This window comes from Vidua chalybeata, chromosome 11 (assembly GCF_026979565.1).
Source record: "Vidua chalybeata isolate OUT-0048 chromosome 11, bVidCha1 merged haplotype, whole genome shotgun sequence".
Lineage (NCBI taxonomy): Eukaryota > Metazoa > Chordata > Aves > Passeriformes > Viduidae > Vidua > Vidua chalybeata.
Window position 1 is genome coordinate 13095904 of NC_071540.1, and position 16233 is coordinate 13112136.

A 16233-nucleotide genomic window follows, 5' to 3' on the forward strand; every position below is an offset into this window, starting at 1 on the left:
AGCTGCACTTCTTCATCCAAGAAAGCAGCCAGTGGAGCTTTTGGCATAGGCCAAGTCCTGGGAGAAGGTTCCCATGGTAGCTGAGAGCCTGAGGAGGGGTCCCTGTGCACGCGCTGCACGCAGGCTGCCGCCGCTGAGCCACTCCGTGGGACACCTGGACAAAAGTTCCTTTTCTCCATGCAGCGTCTCTGGCACCAACAGTGCTGCTACCAGATGCTTTTGGAAACAGCAAATGAAGGGGTATAGGAGAATAGTGTATAGCTATTCACTGTCAACTAGCCAGTACAGAGCTCCTGCCTTTCTTAGCCTCTGTTCAATGATCTCCTTTCCCTGTATTTGTGAATTGCCATTTCCTCTGCATTTTGCTTTTAGCAGCATAAAAGAGTTGGGCTTCACCTCCCTGAGCATGGTATACGGAGTGACTCAGAAACCTGCAATCTGCTTCAAAACAAAGCATTTCAAATAAAAGATATAGGCAGTAATGGAGCTACTCAGCTCAGGAGCAGAAATGCTAGAGGGTTACTCACGTACTCACAAATCTTCTAACCTTCCTTCAGCTTTTTTTAACCCCTGCAAACCTGGGGCAAGCCAGGCTGCCAGTAAGAGCTGATGTGTCATTTCAGATATGCTTCCACTCCAGCGTGCAAACCCTGGAGCTGGGAAGTGGAAGAGCTTGGATGCCAGCACCGATGACGTGGAAGGGGGAGCCAAGCTCTCACTTCACGGCCTCCAAAGTGCTCTTATTTCTGCTGGTTAAACAGATGCCAGCATCTGAGGGGATTATGTGTCATAGAGCCTGTTGGCTGTGACAACTAATTATCTCTCACAACAGTTTGGCCTTGAGATTTTCAGCTCAAAGGGCATACCAGCAGTGCTGCCATCCAGCACCATGTGTAGCAATTTGTCCTCACTTGGGTTTCCCTGTTCCCAAAGAGGTGGCACCCCTGAAGTACACTGTTCTCCCCCAGCTCAGGCTCATACCATCAGGTCCTTCCAAGCAACACGGGCAGGGAGCACTAGCACTCCAGTGAAACCTTAGAGGTGCTTCCAGCAGGAACTGCAGAGAACAGGCAGCAGCTAAAATCAGCTCAGCATCCAAACAGCAGTCTGGCTGCTCCTCCCATTCCCACAGCTGGGTGGTAGTGTGGCAGCCATGCCTTGGCACACTCCTCCAGCTGAGCTTCACAGGCTGCACGCACCAACAGGGTCCAGCTCAGCTGCAGCCAAGTGCAGGGGGCAAAATATCTGCCACAGCCCGAGTCCCTTTCTAGAGGAGAGCAGCCAAAGATGTAAACAGCTTTGGAACGCAGCCTCAAAACCAGCACTGAAAATGTTTTATAACTTCATATAAATTGATGTCTGACCCCCATCAAGACTCCCAGGAACAGATGAAAAGCAGACCTAGACAACTGAAAGAATTTAAGTCATTGAGAAACCGAGTGCTGGAAAAGACTAGAGAAGAGGAAAGAGATGGAGAGAGGAGTTAACAGAAAAGGCAAAGGGTGTATTGGCAAGCAGGTATTGGAGCTGGGGTGCCCAGCAGCCCGGCTGGAGGCATTGGTGTGGGATTGATATCAAGGCTCTAGACTTGCAGAGCTCAGCTCCCCTGCATCCAGAAAAGGTTGAGTACTGGGGGTACTGAGTATTCTTTTGCCAAGCACCAGTTAAGCACTGGGAAGCAGGTGCTAGAGGGCCCCCACCCAATGTTCCAATGGAGATATCCCAGCTGGGGTCACAAACTGGCTGTTGTCAGGTAGCAGAGGGTAGATGGGATGGAGATCCTGCTTGGCTCTCCCCTCTCTCTATCACTATCATATTGCCCTCTTGAAAGGCTGGCAGGCTGCACCAGCTTCCCCAAACTCCTGATTCCCAGAAAACTCACCTGGAGCCAGACACAAGGCTGCATCACAAGGGAAGGGAGGCAAGGCTTTCCAAGCCTCAGAGCCAGGTTGAATGCAGGACCAAATCTGGAGCTGACTTGCTGTCAAGCAGCCAAGGGGAATGCTGTGTGGAAGAGCCATGGAGTGGGCATGCTGTAGTGTGAGTGAGAATGCCCTGAAATCCCAGCACACAGCCCAGGGTTTAGGTGATGCTGCCATTCACCAGCAAATCATGGCAGGTTTAAAGCAACAATTACAGTAAAGAGCTTCTCCATCACTGCACTGCTGAAGACCTGAGTCCTTTGGCCAGTTTGCAGTAAATTTCATTTGCTGCACTCCTAGCATAAAAGGAGGATCTCAAAAGCAAGAATAATTAATGGAGAACATTAAATTGAAGAGAGTTGGGTCATCAGAAAATGCAGAAAATGAAGATGGAGGAAGTGATAAAGGACTTCAGGATACTGCCAAGAGCTGCAAGAGGAAAAGAAAATCCCCCCTCTTACACCTCAGCTTTTTAATATCACCTTGAAGTTCCTGAGGACAGAGAAGAGCCTGAGTCTCTGAATACCAGCACTGCAGAGCTGCCTCACTCTGCAGGGCCCTGTGAAGAGATGCAGCTGTCTCTTAAATAACAGCAGTTGACACCAGTTGTGAATAGATGAGAGATCGTGGCTTCAGCTGTCACAGCCGAGGATCTGATTTCAAATGAAGCCCCATTCATCCATCCAATGCCCATCATAGGGTTATTAAAGGAGCATCTGTCACAAACCCAAAATGCCTTTAAATGCTTGAAAAAGGACACAACAAAAATAAGCCTGCTTAGCTTATATGCTTTCCTCTGGATGACGTGATTATTGGAATTTTTTAGCAAAAATAAATTATAAATGTGATGGATAGGGAAAATACACAATACAAGCAGAGTGAGGTTTGTATTCGACCTTAGTGTAGAGTTTGGCTGTCTGTCTGTTGTTCCAGGCTTGTGGGGTAGGTGTGAGAGACAGTGGCAGGGAGTTTTGTTGGGTAGCAGAGTGAACAGCCCCAGCTCTCCAGGTATCCTGCTCCAGAGCCCTGGCTCAGTGCACTCCCTCCAGGACACAAATGGAAAGCCATTCCTGGTTTGGATGCAGCAGGGATATCATCTCCAGCAGCAGGTCAGGGCCAAGTTCAGGCCAAATGGGATGTGCTATGGCAAGGCAAATGAGGGAGGTTTGTTTGGTTACTCATCAGGACTAAATCCATGTCCTGTGTTTTAAAAAAACTGCATTTAGCCAAACTGAAAGTCAAGCATAGACATCATGGCTATCTTGAGTGAACAGTTCCAGCTCATACCATCTCATACTCACCAGCAAACTCTTACCTGAGACAACAGAATCTTTTCCTTCTCTGCAACTGTGCAGCTCCTCTTACTCTTTTTTATTCTCTGCCTGTTGCATTGGGCAAAACTGCCATCTTCTGGTACCTGAATAGGTACCCTCCTGTCCTGCCACCAGCAGGTCACCTCCTGCCCCGCTGCCTCTCTGGGTGACATCCAGGCACAGGGATCAAAGGAAAAGATCACTGCTCATGCACAGACATGCTCTATTATATTCACAATATACTGAAAGCATCTCAGAGCATTAGATTGATGTTCCTGGGGCCAGAGGTGGACATTTATGCCCTGTAATGCACATCAAACCCCTTTTAAGAGAAACTGGAGTGTCTGCGTGCAGGCTTAATGGTGGTGAGAAAGACTGTGCTGTGTGATGCAGGTCTGTGTTTATAATTCATATTAAATGGTAATTCAAATTCCTCTTTTCTTTATAAATTGTTTTTAAAATTGTCTTGAATGTGGATGGAAAACTGGATTGTGGTCATATGTGCAAAGATGTTGGGTTCCTTTATATAAACATTTCATGCCAAGACAGGACCAAGTTTCAGCCTAGGGAGGCATTGCCTGTGTTCATAGATTTTAAGCCTAAAGCAGAATAAAGTTACATGTTTTAAACTGTCCAGGCATTTAAGAAAGCTAAATCTCCTCTCTGTTCCCCCAAAGCCCCAATTTGTACTCCCAGATTATTACCATTTAAGTGGAGTCCTGGATTATTTCCAAGAGCTGCATCTCGTGCAGCCCCAGCCCTATGCTGCATTTCAAACTGAAGCAGTGACTCACCTGAGCAGATTCATCTCCCTTCACTTGAACTGACTGAAAGCAAGGCATGGCATGTCCCTCCCTCTCTTCCCAGCACAGAGAGCCATGTCCAAAGAGGACTCGACCTGTGTGTTCTGGGAGCAGGACCTGTATGCTGCAGCCTCTTATCTGAATAAACCCTGGCAGAAGAAGGTTTTGTGTACAGAATCCAGCACAATGGACTGATTTGGACCCTTGTTCCTCAGGGAATAAAAATAGCAAGTTAATATTAAAACTGTGTATTTTCACAGATTGCAGGCGGGACTCACAACACACCATGCTTAATTTCCTGCTTTCAGTTCCCTATCAGATTTTATGCTTAGCTTACTGAGGTTTGTTTTTCCCCAGAATAGGATATTTTTTTCCTTTAGCTACAATACATTCAGCCATAAAAAATGAGATTCAATAAGATTAATAGGAAGCTGAAGGATTCATCTGAGATTGACAAAGATTAATGTGTGTCTTATTCTTAGCTGTTTTCTGTTTCTTTTCCCTTCTTCTCTCAGCTACCTAGACAGCTTAGATCGAATTGGAGCTGCAGACTACCAGCCCACGGAGCAGGATATCCTCCGAACCAGGGTCAAAACAACTGGCATCGTAGAAACCCATTTCACATTCAAAAACCTCCACTTCAGGTTAGTCTAAAACTGTACAGTAAATTTTCAGAACAACTATTTATCACAGGGTTTCCCCATAGTTCCTAAAGGAGAAGTTGGTTCTCCTTAATTGCTGGTTAATGCATGGACAGCTCCCACTGCAGAAGACACAGCATTTTGGAGGGTCAACAAAATGAAAAGTTTGGCAATCCTGTCTTGAAAGTCACTGCCTGTAAGATAGAAGCTCATGGCAGCTTCTTCTAACCCAAACAACACCTCTTTGTTGGAATGTATAATACAAGTCTGAACCCCAAATCTGATCAAACCTCATAAATGTAAAAATATTTGGCCAGATCTTTTCTCTTAAGTGGGTCAGTGACATGTAGTTAACACAATACATTGACCCTCATGATGCCATCCAGTAGAGAGAAGAGGGCACAATGACAGAAAGCCACACACAAACAGTATTTAGAGCATATAAAAGTCAAGAGTGTGTGGTCTCCACCTCTGCTGACCCTTTGGGACCCAGCACGCTGCTAAGGCTCTCCCACAGATCCCCACATCCCTGTCTGTAACTGCTCCTCCTGGCTCTCCTCAGCTGCAGGCTCTGGAGAAGACCAAGCTAGCAGTGAAAGACCCACTGCTTTGTGTTTGGAGCCTCCCAGGACCCATGTGGTCAGAGAATGCTCAGAATGCTCAAATCCCCTGGTAGCTAGGGAGGAGTGGGTGGTGATGGTGCTCCCCTGTGCTGCAGGCTCTTCGATGTCGGGGGCCAGCGGTCAGAACGCAAGAAGTGGATTCACTGCTTTGAGGATGTCACAGCGATCATCTTCTGTGTCGCGCTGAGTGGCTACGACCAGGTGCTCCATGAAGACGAAACCACGGTGAGTCTAACTGGGTCTTGGAGGCCCCAGCACCTCTGTATGGGATACTGCATAAGCCAGCAACTCCTCAGAGGTCACCGAATGCTCCCTGGGGTGCTACAGTAATGTGCTTTTGTCCATCGCTCCCCCTTGGCTCTGAAATCCTGGGGAGATCTCTCCTCCTTCACGTTCTTTGATACGAAGTCTGCATACCCAGGTAATGCTTCCTTACACTGGTAAAGGCATAGTGTTTGATTGTCCTTTCTAGCCAACCTGTGTTTTCAAAATGCATTACAGGAACCTATAACCAGCAAGAGGATACAGCTGGGTGGGCTTTAAAACAGGGAAGCAGTCAGGCCGTGGTGCAGAGGTGCAGGACAGCAGTGCACGCCTGGGGCTCAGCCCAGGAATATAACCTCTTTCTTCAGGCTACAGAAATTCGTTTTCCTTAGTGAGAATGGAACTGTTTGAGTCCTCAAGTAATTTGCTCTAGGAGAGATTTTATGACTTCCCACTGTGACATTAGGCTCAAAATACCATCTGGAAATAAAGCTGGTGAGGACCTGTGTGCTCCCTGGTATTAGAGTGCAATTAATACAAGTGAATTGAATACACAAAAACTGATGCAGTCATTACTGTATTCTGACCATTCATTCAGTATGACAGGGATGCATGTTTTTGGGACTAATGACAACTGCTGTGGGCACCCAGTTACATTTGTCTAATGAAAAGGAATTGGAGGCCATATTCAGACTCAGTAATGATTTCATCGGTGCCCAATCTGCAGCAGCAGCATGGAGTGCTTGCTCCTGCCAGCTCTGCCTTTCTGAGGATTTTTATTCTCCTGCTGGTAAAGATATCAGGCTTGCAGAAAGCTGTGGATGGGGATGGAATTGAGGGAAATACTGCTGTTAGGTGATATTTGTCTTGTCCCAAAAAGACTAGGAAGACTGTGGTTTCTAGCCTCTGAGCCAGGTTTATGAGCTCTAGCAAACTCACCTGGTTGTTTGATTTATATTGATGCCAGAATTCTGGGTTATATTAACATTACCAATCACAGGACTGGTAACAGCATGAAGCAGTGTCAAAGAGAAGTTTAGACTGGAAATCAGGAAAAGGTTCTTCCCCCAGAGTGTGATCAGGCACTGGAACAGGCTTACCAGGGAAGTGGTCACAGCACCAAGCCTGACAGAGTTCAAGAAGCATTTTGACAATGCTCTCAGGCACATGGTGTGACTCTTGGGGTTGTTCTGTGCAGGACCAGGAGCTGGATTGGATGGTCCTTGTGATTCTGTGATCATGACTGTGTCTCCCTCCAGACTGACTGAGACACTCTACATCCTGTCATGTCCACTTATTTATAATCCCCAGTTGTCTCCTCCCTCTGACCCTGGCCCTTATCAGGATGCTCAGCTCTGTAGGATTTACTGGGAAAGAACCAAAATCTCCTGACGTGATTTGAAAACTCCAGCCATTAGCTCAACACTATAGAGCTCTGCAGCTGGGCAGCAAAATCAGCCAGGGGACACAGAAGAACACAGAGGGAGAAGGAAGGTCCAGGAGAAGGGAGCAGAGCTGTGATATGAGTAGAGAGCAAGGTGCTCTGTAGGTATAACTTGGATTGTGACATCCAAATTGTGAAGCCAAAGGCAGCTTTTAATACAGGTCACCTTTGGGTGCCCATCTACACAAGTCAGAGCCTGTGATTCAAAGCCATGGAGCACAAAATGGAATGTTCTGTATGCCAATGCCATTTTTTAAATGTCAGCCTTTACTCTGCTCCTCTGAACTGGAGGTTAGAGGAGAGCTCTCCTGGGGAGAGCCCTGCCAGTGATTGTTCCTCACCCAGCACCACCCCAGAGCCAGCTCAGCCTCCCCCTGAAGTGCTGCGCTGCAGAAACTGGGATTTATGCATCTCCACCTTTCCCTTTGCAGCAGGAGAGCAGCCTGGTGCAGCTCTGGCACAGCACTGACATTTGCTTGCTATTTCAGTCCCTGTTCACAACACATTTTGGGGGATGCTGAGCAACAGGAGGGCAGAGGCAGCTGCTGCTCATTTACACATTCGGCGTAAATGGGGAAAGCATTCGGCATCGCCACCAGGCCGGCAGGACGCCCCTGCCTGACCCAGATAAACAGCCCTGAGCAAGGCCAATGCACTCAGGAAAAAATTGGACCTTGCCTGCCCTGTTATATCCCCATCACAAATGGCAGGTGTAAACGTGGCACCCACAGACCCTGGCCCCTCCCAGGTGAACCCCCAAGCGTTTGGCCCCCTCCTTGGTAATGTGGTGCCTCCCCAAAAACCCAGCAGTAAACCAGCATCTCCTCAGTCAGCTGATTTGCTGTCTGCGTCCGTCACATCTGCCGGCTTTAATGACGTCAATCAGCTTTTATTGCTTCTCACTTGGAAAACACAAAGAGGAGGCAGCTGAGAAAGTGAGCTGGATGCTGCTCCTCCAGCTTCATTTTTTAGAGACACTTACTACAGTCCAGGCACTTGCAGCTGTGTTGAGCCACTGAAAGTTTGGGGGCTGTACAGATGTCTCCATGAGTATGAAAGGACTTGCAGAGAGCTTTCATTGCTGGCATGGAACCATGAGAGAGAAATAACCCAACTAGTGTTGAGCATATCAGGGTCCAAAAAACCCATTCCAAAGCTGGGTGCATGTAGAGAATGTCTTTTCCTCCTGTGCTCAGCACCCTCTTGTCAATGTTCACAGGTGCTTTTTGCACTTCTGTAAGTCAAACCACACTTCAGGGGGAGGAAACTGCAGTTCAGATGCAGTCAGCATCACATGGGCCAGGGACAGGCTCACCTTGGTAAGCTCCAGGTGGGACAAGTGTAGGGTCAGCTTGTGTCACTGAAAAAAGCTCACAAACAGGTTTATTGTGAATCCTTTCCAAATAGCTGGTTAAATAAGGCTGGGTGAAACACTCTCTGACCTGTCCCTGCCCTTAAAATTCAAACACAGCTCTATGCTTGTAAAGTTGTTTTGTGGGTTATTGTGCTCTTTGTTTTAAAAGACTGAGCACCCGTCCTCCAGCAGCAGCTAAAACAAGACTGTTGTGTTTGAAGCTGTCCCTGCTCCTTAAGGGCAGGCAGACTTTTATAAGGGATGTATTTTCTCTCTAATTCCCTGTCACAAAGAGCCACACAGCAGGAGTTGAGAAAAGCAAGTATTCTATGTCCAGATCAGAAAGACATAAAGAAAATAAAGAAAACTTTCTGCATCTGTGATTTTTAGTCCCATCCACCCATAAAGATCACACTTTTCACACACATTCCCAGTACTGCTGAATCCAACTTCTCCCGTTGCTTCCAACACCTTATGCTGCTGTTGGCAAATCTAAACTGTGTCCCTGTGTGCCCAGCTCCCAGGGGAGTGGAACAAGGCATGAGAGAGATTCAAGCAATGACTTCATCAGTCCCATTGCTGCCAGCCACAGCCCAAGCCAGAGCTCACGTGGCAAAATGGTACCCTCTGCCCAGCCCATCCAACGCACAGGGCACTGCCCTCAAGGTATTACACCTGCCTGTGCCTTTACCACATCCTTCACAAGGACCTGCCAGGCTCTCTGCCACAGTTGTACACAGTGGGAACATCCTGCTTTAACTGGCAGAACACCTCCCTGGACTATGTTTTTGCATAACAAGGCTGTTTTGTCTCATTTTCAACTGATCTTTGTTTCATAAGTTGAAATTACAGAAGGAAAGCCTCAGCTCTGTAATCTGGGAAGAGAGAGGGACAGTCACATCACTCAGTAAAACTAGAGAAGATGATTCACAAAGGTAGATTTCCATTGTTCTTTCTAAACAGAATTCCTAATGGAATTTTTTTTTTAAACAGCAATGGAATGGGACCTTCCATGGGAACTGAGACTATCCTCTGTTTTTTTACCTTGCAAATTCAAAGGAATCATGGCAAGAGAGGGAGATGATGATGCTGCACATTGCTGCCTCTGAAGCTAAGATATTTAGGTCAGCCATATCTAGGGAAGACATGCAAGTATTGTTTGTGTCCCTGTTGCTGAGGATGGGATGGGTGGAAGGCTCTGTGCTGGTAACTCTTGGTGCATTAGTGTTGGCCTGTTGGTTTGTATCACACTGCATGACCTGGTTAGCGTGCTCTCTCTGCTGTCATTGGGCAAGGAAAATGGAATTGCAGTGCTCAGAAATTGCCTTAGGAGTGACAAAGCAAGCCAAAGTGGCTTGGACATCTTAGGAAATATAAGCAGGAGGGGGAATATGGAGTTGCTGTGCTTAAGATAACCATCAGTGTTCTTACAGTTCACATGACAGGTAGCACTTAATCACCAAGGAAAACAGAAAATATTGAATGAACTGAGTGTTGCAGAAAACACCAGGTATCCTTCCATGCTCTGGTAAAAAAAAATATGTTTTCTGTAAGTGTGTTTCTGCCTGGAGAGAGTCTTGACCGCAGCATCCTTTCTCCCTCATGCTGAGTGAAAAGCTGTTTGCTCTTCACATCGGTGACAGCTGTGCAATGACATCTGAACTCAGCTATGAGCAATTCTGTCTCTTGTCCTGTGCAGGAAAAGTTAACTGGACTTTGAATATGCATGGGCAAATGGTGACTCCTGTGTAACACAGTTGTTGGGGCTACTTTTCTTGTTGGGGTATGAAATATTTGCCAGTGTAAGGATTTAAAATACCAGTTTTGAAATAGGAAGTGACATTAAGAAATTAATGTCTGAAGAGCTCTTCCCTTAATAAGAGACCCAACATAAAGTGAGAAGAAGCAGTGTGATGGGTCCAAAAGAAATAATTTGTGTCACTTCATCTAAAAGTATGAGGAGCATAATCTTTAGTGCCTCCTAGCAGAATAGGCACATCTGCTCCATCACAGCAGAAAGGGGCCCCAGCCAAGTTCTAAGGGACAAAACTGGTCTTCCACTGTGGATTTACTGGAAGGAGGGGGATTACTAGGGGAATTTAACTTCTCACTCCTTCTTTAGCAGCAGTCTATCCTTTCACATACAGTACCCAGACACTGCTTCCTCATCCTTGCCTCTGCACCTAGGTCTGCCTGAGCTGTTGCAGGGCTCCTACAAACATCTATTGAACCAGTAACAGTTGGGAAGGGAAAGGAAAGGGAGATAGTGAGGATTCCTGATGCTAGCCAGCACCAGGACAGCTTGTGGCCATGCATGGGCTCCCAGAAGCCCTCCTGGCAACAACATTTCCCATATGGCATCCAGGTGTGACAACAGAAGCATCTGTGCCTGCTCACCAGAATATTGCTCTGCACCTTTGCCACACACAGAAAGCAATTTAAGGCTTTTGAATAATGTCATCTTCTCTTTAGTGGTGGGGAAGTAAAAGGTGGATTTTAAGACCAAAACATTTCCCACGTAAATAAGGATGAGTGGGCAGAGTAGTTCATTGTGTTTACTTGTCTGACTGGCAAAGCTGGAGGGAAAATCGACGTGTGGAGATCAGACAGCCAGGTCAGACAGCCTTAGGAAGCTTTGAACCTTGTTTCTGGAATCTGAAAGAAATAGAGGTCATTTAGTGTAACCCTCATGTTGCAGTGGGATGTACTGTGTGTACATGATTCTGTGATTCTGTATTCTGGATACCACTGAACACTAATAGTCACTATTTCTTGGGAAAACAGTCTCATTTCCTAACATGTACTAATGCAAATTGATCAAACTGGATAAAAGAAGTAGGAGGACTTCTGCAGGATCCTTACACTGTCTTACAACTATAGAAGAGTTGGCTTCACCTAACCTTGAAGCCCAGCTCAGAAGTCCTCAGCTTCTGTTTCTTAGACAAACACAATGTCACCCATGCTGCTCCCCATGCCATGAAGAGCAGTTTCACCCTTCTGCTCTCCACCAGGGCTGTGCAGTGTGGCAGCCGTGGCACGAGGCTGCCCAGGTGGCTGATGGCTGCTGCGGATGAGCTACGGGCTTAGCCCACAAGCAGCATTCATGTGTTTCTCCACACTTTTAGTTTAAATCAGCAAGGATGATAAAAATGTCATTTAAAATGTTCTGTGAGGGACCCTGCTTTAAAAAAATGGTTAATTGTATTTGCTTTCTGTTCCCCTGACCACCTTCCACTTCATTCTCTCCTCCCAAAGGCTTTGGGTATCCAAGGATCTCTTGCACAAAACCTTCGTACACCAGTTTTCTATGTGGTTACAATTTTGGCACGACAAGTAGCAAAGGGGAGCATTGCTTCAGGAGCTCCCACACCAGCCAGTACCAAATGAGTTAGCAAAAAACAGCCCACAGGCACAGGATGATCCAGATAAGCAATGTGTTGCAACTGATACCCAATGAGCAAATGCATTTTTATGTTTGTATGTGATTGCGTCGTCCCCGTGTGTTGATACAAACGGTGGGGAAGTGTGTGGTCATTCAAGACAGGGCACAGCAAATCACACGTGTCCTGTTTCACTCTGGGCTGGATCAGATGTTTCTTTCATCCATGGAGCTTCTTCTATCTATATAAAACATTCAGTAGACACTAAAGCATATCAATGAAAAGGAATGTGTTAATCAGTGAGGTGCTGGGCTCAACTTTATGCCAGCACAGGTGTGAAATGGAGTGGGAGAGGGGTGAAGGCCCCCATCTGTCTCATGTACCGCTCCACATTCCCAAATCCAGGGCTGGGGGGAACAGAACATGCTGCACCCCCGCTGAAAACCGTCCAGTAACAAGGCCGTGCAGCCCTGTTCTCTCCAGTGTCTCTGTGTGATGGCTGTAACTGGTTTCTTATGCGCACTGGCGGGTTTGGGGAGTGCAGTCCTAAGGAGATCCCGCTGGAAAAGCCGAGGAGCCGGTCTGGTCTGTACCATGCTTTGCCTTTGATAACCCCCTGACTCTTGGGTGTGCTTCATCCTCACCGCGCCTGCTCTCTGCACTACCCGGCTCCCGGCTGAGAGATGGCCACGCGACCGGCGTGCGCGCTCCGGCGTCGGCCTCGGCGCCAAACGTCGCCAGCCTCGGCACCTCCACAGCTTTTCCTCGGCCGTCTGACCTTATCTAGCCAAACAAAGGCCAAAAAATGAGCATTTGAGAGACCAACCAAATTTGGCAGGTATGAAGCTTCTCTTGAACAAAGAAAAAAAAAAAGAAAAACCAAATTGGGAGTTGAAAGCAGCGGGGAACATGACACTTGGTTGACTTTGCCGTGAGCTCTTCCCACCACCATAAACCCACGTGGCGGACTTTGCAACTCTCTAACTTGTCTGGTTTTTCCATTCCTCTTATCTCTCTCCTTTTCCATGTTCTTTTTTTGCATGACCTATAGCCAAAAAGCTGACTTCATGCTGTGCATACATTTGGATGTATGGCTCTTCTGCTAATCTTCTTCTAGAGGCATGAGCTAACACCAGTGGTAGCTGCCTGACTTCTAGTCTGATTGTTCTTAGATGTTCTTTGTTATGTTTTTCCTTTTTTATACTATTTTCTCTTCCTTTTTTCACTTTTTTCCTCTCTGCAAGACACTTTCTGTTGAGCCATCTTCCAAGAGAACTAAAACAAAAAAGTTTAAAAATTAAAAGCGCAACAACAGAAAACACTAAACAAAATAACAAAACTAGTCAAAGGTCACGGCAAGGTCATTTCCAAAATTATGTCACCTTGATGTCTGCTTCCAACTCTAGATTAATTCAAGGATCTACCAGTCCTTGGTTAATGTAACCAGTTGTGTGCCGCACACATTCGAGAAAGTGGAAAAAACATTTTAGAAAAATTATTGAAAACATTTTAGAAAATCTGCATGAGCTACACCAACACATAAATCTGATCAAAGGGCAAAAATAATTCTCCATCCATGCATGGTGCATGATGATTTCTATGAGCTGGGATCCTGTAAATTAATGTTATGCAAAATCAAAACAGCTCTGTATTGTTAAATGCCCTTAAGTTGCTAATTGTATGTCCAATGTAATAGGGATTGCATCTGTGTATGTATATGTTCAGCTGTATGTATACATAAATTTATTATGTATATTGTAGATTTTATTTTTTGTTGCTTTCCTCCTTAATTTAGTTCATTTAGATTTCCCTACATGTTGAACATCCCTGGGTCGCTGGCTTTGGCCTGATGCGATCTTTCCTTTCTATTGCAGAACCGCATGCATGAATCTCTGAAGCTTTTTGACAGCATCTGCAACAACAAATGGTTCACAGATACATCTATCATCCTGTTTCTAAACAAGAAGGACATATTTGAGGAGAAAATTAAGAAATCTCCACTGAGTATCTGCTTTCCTGAGTACACAGGTAATGAGAAATGTGGCTGTACAGGAGTGCTTAGCAAAGGGACCACAGAGCTCTCCCCAGCCAGGCTGATGCTGTAGTGTATCGCAGGCAACGAGGCTAAAGATGCAGAGCTAGAGCTCCCATTGGCTTCACTACAGGTTTTGTTTCAGTAAGTGCCAAAGGATCACCCCCACCATGGTCCACTTAAAGCAGGAGGATGACTTGACCACCACCAGGGTGGGTCACCACCACTGATTCAGGTGTGTGATCTGTGCCTCACCAGTGGGTTTGATGCCAAGCCAGCATCTGCAGGTGTGGGGCCACTGTGCACTCCCCAAACCCATGTGCACTGGTTCCCTGTGTCACACAGGATCATGAACCTTCTTGCAGGTCTCTCAGAAAGGTGCAGTGACTGTAACCATTATAAATGGGTGACAGGAGACCAACACGCAGGGTTTGTCAGGCTGTCCTCAGCTGGAGTACAGCTTTGTTCTTTCATTCCCAACCATGCTCTCTTATGGCCATAGCAAGAATCCCTCTGCAGCTCCTGGCCACCTTCTCCACTTCCAGGCACTGTGGGGCTGTAGAATCATCATGATCCTGGAAACATTCATATCCAGGCTGGGTCAGCAACCTGACTTGGTTGAAGATGTTCCTACTCAATGCAGGCGGGTTAGATTAGATGACCTTTAAAGAGCCCTTCCAACCCAAACCATTCAATGATTCCATGATCAGCCCTCCAGTATGCAGACAGGACGTCTCACAGCTTGGCTGCTTTAGCTCAAGCAATACATTTTCATCACATCTGTTGAAGAGTCCCCAGTTTTGCTCACAGGTTTGCCGACATCAAGCATCTGGACATGAAAACACTTCCAGTTAAATGCAGGTAGAAAACAAGGTGTTTCACATTTGATCTTCCCACACTCCTTAACCCACAGTGCAGGCAGAGGAGAGCCACAGTGAGCCGTGCCCTGAGCTTGGCTGGGGAGAAGGAGGCCTTGGTGATCCATGGAGTTGAGAGCAGGAGCTCTGGGATGGGCAGCGTGCAAGAAGGCCCCGCTCCTGCTGCCCGCCTGGCATCTGGCCTGCTAATGATGGGAATACATCACCCATGCAAAGGCTGCAGCTGCACCCCGCTGCTTCCCTCTGCATTTTGCCAGCTTCCACAAACCCTCATTACCATTCCGAGATGGCACAAAAATAAACTTTTATCGTCATGAATTATTTAAACTCACCGGAGACATCCAGATGAATCAAGCCGACAGACAGAGAAGCCAATCTCTTTGTCAGGAAACACAGTTGTGAACCAGGAGCACCAGGAGTGTCACAGTTCTGGGCAGGCCAACAAATTATTAGCCAGAGCTTCTTATCTCTGAGCACTTGATTTTTCACTGTGAATAGACAAAAGTGATCCCTCATTGCTGCTTTGGGCTGAACGGTCTGTGGCCATGGAGCTGAACAACTCCAGCTGAATTCAGAACATCTGCAGGCTTCCTCTCCAGGGAAGATTTTGGTGTTTGTCACTACCAGCACATTTCAGCCACCTAGTCATCTGCTTGGTCCAGACAGAACCAACATATTCCCAACAAATTTGTCAGAAAAGATCTAATCATGGAAATTTCAGTCTTTACAGCTGAGCTCACAATAATGCCTACCCCAAATTTTCCTGGTTGCAAATTAGATTGCTGCTTTTGGATGGCTTGTAGAGCAGCTCATCACCATTTTCTTTATAGCAGTGCTTGCCTATACGGGATGGTTTCTGTCATGTCGTCTTCCCTTCCCGTTTCTCAGTGAAACAAACCTTCACCTCTCTCTCCTTCCTGATCACATTTTATGCACCTGGTTTTGTAGATCTTCACTGCTGTCTCTCAGAAACCTCAGTGTGAAATAACATTCTCACAGAACCCCTGATGTCAGAGAGACTAGAACAAGAAGAAATGTGATTTTCTGTATTCCTTCCCAAGCTATCCCAGCCCAGGAGGGAAGTTCAGTGGGGGAGGCAGACGTTCATACACATGGAGCTAAGCTCTTGGCTGATTAAACAGAGCTCCTCTGCCTGGAGCACTTCAGCCACAAGTGAACCAAACCAATCTTCCCCAAGTCTTAGGGGACCCCCAAAGGTGCTCTAAATTCCTTCAGGATGCTTTTCTGGAAGCTGGGAGTTCTCACAATGCCAGAGACCCTTAACAGATCTCCTGTCTCTCTTGTGCCATCAGAGAGGCCAGAAAATCTGGCTGCTGAAAGTCCTTTTACTGATCCAACAGGGATCTGAGGTAAGGAGTTATCTCACCCCAGGTGTTCAGCAATGCTGTTATGAGTTAGCTGTGCTAACATTCAGCCCAGGCTTTAGACCCAAGCACACATTTCAGTCTGCTTGCCCCTGCTTTGCTGGCCACAGCCCACAGGATGAAACCCTCGTGGCCTTATGAAAAAGCAACATTATTAGAATGTTGCCCTGGAGTTAAAAAGAATTATTTGATAA

General features: G+C 46.6%; 1 protein-coding gene across 2 annotated transcripts in view; it reads left to right on the top strand.

Annotated features, from left to right (window-relative positions):
- The window catches only part of GNAO1 (G protein subunit alpha o1), a 142358-nt gene that overhangs the window by 111642 nt on the left and 14483 nt on the right, over positions 1-16233 (top strand). Inside the window, exons 5-7 of one of the 2 annotated variants that reach the window (XM_053952676.1) lie at positions 4554-4682; positions 5398-5527; positions 13619-13772. In XM_053952676.1, the coding sequence (XP_053808651.1) occupies positions 4554-4682; positions 5398-5527; positions 13619-13772 (413 nt within the window). The remainder of the gene's footprint in view (positions 1-4553; positions 4683-5397; positions 5528-13618; positions 13773-16233) is intronic. The other variant, XM_053952677.1, reaches the window with a different exon arrangement.